This window comes from Dipodomys ordii, unplaced genomic scaffold, assembly GCF_000151885.1.
Source record: "Dipodomys ordii isolate 6190 unplaced genomic scaffold, Dord_2.0 Scaffold190, whole genome shotgun sequence".
Classification (NCBI taxonomy): Eukaryota; Metazoa; Chordata; class Mammalia; order Rodentia; family Heteromyidae; genus Dipodomys; species Dipodomys ordii.
This window is the reverse complement of record NW_012267406.1, coordinates 1,407,058-1,413,036: the sequence shown is the minus strand read 5'-3', so window position 1 is coordinate 1,413,036 and position 5,979 is coordinate 1,407,058. Positions and strand designations below refer to the sequence as shown.

General features: G+C 35.4%; 1 protein-coding gene across 1 annotated transcript in view; it reads left to right on the top strand.

Moving 5' to 3' along the window:
- Positions 1–1,555: 1,555 nt before the first annotated feature.
- Arfgef1 (ADP-ribosylation factor guanine nucleotide-exchange factor 1 (brefeldin A-inhibited)) overlaps positions 1,556–5,979 on the top strand; it is an 86,761-nt gene continuing 82,337 nt past the window's right edge. Inside the window, exons 1-3 of the mRNA XM_013034476.1 lie at positions 1,556–1,625; positions 3,771–3,801; positions 4,539–4,695. Coding sequence (XP_012889930.1) covers positions 1,556–1,625; positions 3,771–3,801; positions 4,539–4,695 — 258 coding nt within the window. The remainder of the gene's footprint in view (positions 1,626–3,770; positions 3,802–4,538; positions 4,696–5,979) is intronic.

Genomic DNA, 5,979 nt, shown 5'->3' with positions numbered 1-5,979 from the left:
ACATCTTGTGATTTTTTTTTTCATCTCATGATTTTTATTTTGAGTATATTCTTAATTTGGTGTTTTCATTTTTTCTGTGTTTAATAATTGACACATTGTGGGCTGGGAAGGTGGCTCAGTGGTAGAGCGCTTACCTTGCATGCCTGAGGCCCTAGGTAGGATTCCTCAGCACCACATAAGCAAAAAGAAAAAAGCCGAAAGTGGTGCTGTGGCTCAAGTGGTAGAGTGCTAGCCTTGAGCTGAAGAGCTGAGGGACAGCGCCCAGGCCCAGAGTTCAGGCCCCAGGACTGGATCCCTCCCCCACCCCCCAAAAAAAATAAATAATTGACACATTGTTTCTTTGTTCTGCTATTGAAGGTCAACCTGAAGCACACTCTTTTGAAGTTTACTATGCATTCAATATATGTTAATTAAATGAGTGGTTGGATTTTTGGCTCATTGGTAAAGGGTTTAATCACTGCCTCAATAAAATAAAAAAGGAATTTGGCATAGACTCAATCTAGGGTTAGATATAAATGGATGTGAATGTAATGAGTAGAATCTGCCTTCTTGTTTTTTAAAAACACTTTATGGCAATAATTGTTACAAGTATTAGTGTACTAGAATCTCCTTGAAACTTTGATGTAGACTCAAAATGGAGCCTAAGGATTTGCATTATTTTTCTCCTCTTCCTACTCTAGCTCCTTCTTTGGTAGTATGAATTTGAACTTAGGACCTATCAGATATGAAATCCTAAGTTTAAATACCAGTACCTCAAGGAGAAAAAAAAGTTATTGAGAGGAGAGGAGAGGAAAGGAGACAAGAAGAGAAAGATAACAGCTCTCTGAAAAAGGTTTATTAGAAGAACATTATGAAGGCCCTTAAGTAACAGGAGAAAAAAATCTGAATTTTTGTGGGTAAAATTTAGTAATTGAAATGATCTTAATAATCCTAGTCTCATCTCTTGGGGCTAGGAAGGTGGCACTGTGGTAGAGTGCTTGCATTGCATACGTGAGGCCCTGGGTTCGATTCCTCAGCACCATGTAAGCAGAAAAGGCTAGAAATGGCCCTAGGGCTCAAGTGGTAGAGAGCTAGCCTTGAGCTGAAATGCTGAGGGACAGCACCCAGGCCCAGAGTTCAGGCCCCATGACCAATTAAAAAAAAATCCTAGTCTCCTAATGGGAGCAATGCATTTCTTTTAGGGGAAGTAATATTTCTCTTTCTGGGGGTTCAGAGTTAGTATTTCCCATACTTAAGTGAATTGCAGAAGTATAGCTATCAAAACTATAATCGAACTCATGGACTGTACAAAAAACAGGTGGTGAACTATTGTCTTTCCATTTATTATAAGCGATCTTTGCAACCATCTAGTAGTTAAGTGAGGATTGTACTCATGGTCACATAAATATTTAATGACAAATGCTGTAGTGGTACACTCCTATAATCCTAGCTTTTTGGGAGGTTTGTGATTTGAGACTAGCAGAGGCAAAAGTTAGCAAGACAACTCAGTTCTCAACAACTATGCCAGACATGTAGTACAGATCTGTAATCCCAGATATGAGTGGGAAGTGTAGGTATGAGGATTGAAGTTCCAGACAAGCTTGGACAAAAACATGAGATCTGTCACAAAAGCAGACTACGAAGAAGTATGGTCTTAGCTCAAATGGTAGAGTGCCTGCTTTGAAGGCCTGAGGCGTTGAGTTTGAACTCCAGAATCACCAAAAGAAAAAAATTAGGTCAATTGATACTGTATTTTTCCCTTATCTTTTTTTTTTTGGGGGGGGTCAGTCCTGGGACCTGAACTCTGGGCCTGGGTGCTGTCCCTCAGCTCTTCAGTTCAAGGCTAGTGCTCTGCCCACTTGAGCCACAGCATCAGTTCAGGCTTTTTTTCCCCCTACTTATGTGGTGCTGAGGAATCGAACCCAGGTCCTCATGCATGCAAAGCAAGCATTCTACCACTGAACCACCTTCCCAGCCCCCCATTTTTTTTTTGCCTCAAGGATGCCAGAAAAATGCTGTATCACTTGAGCCATACTCATAACTCTATACATTTTTAAAATCAGTTAAACTACTTTTTTATGTACTATTGATTTAATATTTGACATCGATTTTAAGCAATTAGGTATTATGAACCTTCGTTGGGTAATTTTTCTTTTTTGGTCACTTGTGGGGCTTGAACGCTGGGCTTGGGCGCTGTCCCTGCGTTCTTCAGCTCAAAACGAGAGCTCTACTGCTTGAGCCACACTGCCACTTCGGGTTTATTAGAGATAAAAGTCTCATGGACTTTCCTGCCCAGGCTGGCTTTGAACTGTGATCCTCAGATCTCACCTTCCTGAGTAGCTAGGATTACAGGCATGAACCACTGGCGCCCGGCTTGGGTAATTTTTAAATAGCTCCAGACAATAGTTTTTGTACTGTTCTTCTTTTCCTACCATTGTTACAGTGGAAAGGGATTTGGTTCAAAGAAAATTAGACTGAAACACTGAGCATCAAATGTTTGACACAGTAGGTAATAAGCATACTTTATCAATAAGTTACATTGGAAGATGATTTGGCAAAGTTGCTCTTTATAAAGAACTTACTAAGGAGTTTGGTACATGGAAAATACTAAAATGTAGTTTTGATAATTATTAAGTTTATAGGACTATGGTTGTTTTAATACCTACATTTTTCTCAATAGTCTTAGAAGCTGCTGTGTAATATACTGATTAATAAATCAGGATGCCTAATTTGATTACCTAATATTGAAATCTGGTGAAATCTTATTAGCCAGGCACCCTAACCTCTCTACTTCAGTTTTCTAATACTTAAAACCTCAAAAGGTTGTTATAAGAAACTGTCAACTTTGGAAAAAGTATCCCAGTTTTACCGTGTTAAGTTGGCATTGTACAGCAATTAATAGCCATATTGGTCTAGAAATGTTAAACTTAATTTTTTTCCATTTGTACAGGGGTAAACGCACTGTATTAAATTTGTAAGGTCTTATCTACGTGGGTTTGATTACAGAAACTAATATTCTCTAAATAATGAAAAAATATTTAAATATTAAGGTATTTACTTGTGCAATTAATGGTTTGTGTAAAGTTAGTATAATAAATATCCAATATATATCTATATATAGTATATCAAATACAGTGTGTGCTTGCCACATGCTTTTATTTTCAACTTCAAGGAGGTTTACTTAGTTAAACAGTTGCCATCATTTAAGTAAGATTTATCTGATTTACCAAATCCCTTAGAATATCTATAGCAAATTGGATATTTTTTCTATTAAATTGGGCATGCATATTTTGCAGGGCCTTGTGTAGCCAAAAGTAGAAAAAAATGATTAAATATCAAATATATACCTATTCAATAAGTTATTGCTGTGGACTAATAATCTCTTAGATGCACAAGTCTGGTGCATTGAGGGTTTTTTTGTCTTGTTTTGTTTTGTTTTCCTCAACCAAAATATGCTGAAGGTTGTGTGACTTCAGTATGACATTTGTAATAGTGTGTTACTACTGCCTCAGATTAATGTAGTTACTTGACAAAAAGGCAATTGATAGGAGAAAATGGAATGCTTGCCATTCTAAGTCTGGTTGTTAATGTCAGTTCTTTGAATAAACATACAATATTTGTATAAATTAATACATTTAAGTGAAACAGACTGAGCACTTAATTTTCTTTACAGTCTTCCTAATGTTTCAGAAGATCCAAATGGGTTTACAAAGGCTATTATCAAGATATTTCATGAGCTTTCTGTTGTGAAGTTTTCTAATGTATGCTTCTTTTTTTCTTCCCTCTACCAGATGAAATAAAAGCTGAAACTGAAAAGCAGAGGTTTGTAGCATTTCTTTTCTTTAGTAAAAATAATTTGCAAACTTGTCAGTCTTGGCCAAAGTAATAATATAAACATCTATATTTTCAGAGTAACAAATTTTGCATGTGATATTTATAGTGAAATAATTTTCAAAGAGTTTTAAGAAATAGAATTGTAAGCCATAGTTAGAAACACAAAACTCTCATAAGTATAGAAAAGTATTTCTGAAATACCATGATTCATACTTTAATGTCTTAAAGATTTTGATTTATATGTAGAAAAATGACTAGTGTATTTCTTTTAATCGTGTTAACCTCTTTAGAACAGATTGAAAGTAATTCAGAAGTATACTTTAACTGGAAGGTGTGTAGAAAGCTCATTACTTTTTAAGGAAAGCTCATTGCTTTTTAAGGTATTATAATACTACAGGTAGGTACAAATGAGATATTTACATAATAGGTCTTGAGTGCTTTGGGAAAATAATTAAACAGGAATCCTGTTTAGTCAGTTCTGTCACTACTTTTTGACCTTGTAGAAAGTCACTGATTTTTCTCTAGGCCTTGGTTTCTTCATGTACTATGGGAAGATAGAAGATTGGTTTCTCAAGGTTCCTTTTAGAACTATAATTCTGTTTCTGTGAATTTATTATCAAATAAATGTAATACCCTAATCACACTCTTCTCATTTAGGAACTTTGCTAAATTCTGTCTCTATGTCTAAATGATTTTCTAATATCAGACTCTCATTTTTCATTTAGTCCTCCCCATGGAGAAGCAAAAGTTGGATCAAGCACCCTTCCACCAGTGAAATCAAAGACAAATTTTATTGAAGCAGACAAATACTTCTTACCCTTTGAGTTGGCATGCCAGTCTAAATGTCCCCGAATAGTTAGTACATCTTTAGATTGTTTGCAGGTGTGTATAAAAAGGTATCTAAAAACTTTTTTAAATGGTTTATAAATTACTAACAGTTGATGGTTTCTGTCATTTGAACCAAGTTTGAATATTTTTTTAGAGATAGATATCAAATAGTTGCTTATATTAAAGATAGACAATAGTTACAGAAAGATGATTGGAGTTTAATGGTAACAAAAACCATTACCTTAGTGAAAATCAAAGTCTACTTTTGTTATCAATAATGTGAAAGTGTTGATCTTTTTCTATACATGAAATGTAAGATCTACGATGGTGTTACAGGATTTTTTGTTGTTCTTGTTGATCGTTTTTCTTCTTGAGATGGGGGTCTTGATATGTTACTCAGGCTAGTCTTGACCTGCTGGATTCAAGCAATCCCCTAGCTTTGGTGTCTTTAGTGCCTAGGACTACAGATTTGCGCCACCACATCTAGCTAGAACAATAGGTCATTAATCTGCCAACTTTACATATACCATCATTTGGAAAATATGCTAAATGCTTGCTATTGTATATCAAGCAGAGGTGGGGAATGTTATTTGGTATATGATAGGACAGACACATAATACTTCCTGCCAGTTGCTCTTGTCCTATATGTTGGTAATTTTGTACATCCCATAATGACATTGTAAGTATCTAGATGCCCTTGACAGATAAAAGTTACCAGCCCTGAAAGCAACAGTTTAATAGTGGCAGATTCTATTTCACTATTGTACCTCAGCTGTACTGTTTCATTTATGACAAAAAATTTACTGAATTCTTTTCAACCTGTTTTGCACTAAACACACACGCGCGCGCGCGCACACACACACACACACACACACACACACACTCCTCTCTCCTTCTTAGATATTTTGTAAGGCAAACTTTTATGCTCAGGTGTTGTCACTGGCCATTATATATATTCACATATTCAACTATTACCTGGGTGGCTAAGAAGAGATCATATGGTTTGTCTTTAAGGTAGATAAAGATAAATGCATCTGATTTCTGAACTTGTTTTCCCTGGAAACATCCATTGTATTGTAGACTATAATGTTAATGATGAACAAATTTATGATTTCTTCGAGCCAGTTTATGGAAACAGTTTTCTTTAAATTGACTGATCTAATTGGAAAGTATTTAGTGTCATTTAAAAGTATTAAGGTAGTTTTCACCAAAATAGTATCAATTAAACCTTATTTAAATAGAAAGTAGTGAGCAGTTTTAACTCATCAGAGAAAAGTTCTTAAGACTTGGTTTTCACTCAAAAAATTAAATCCCGCAACAACAAATCCTCAAAGAAAC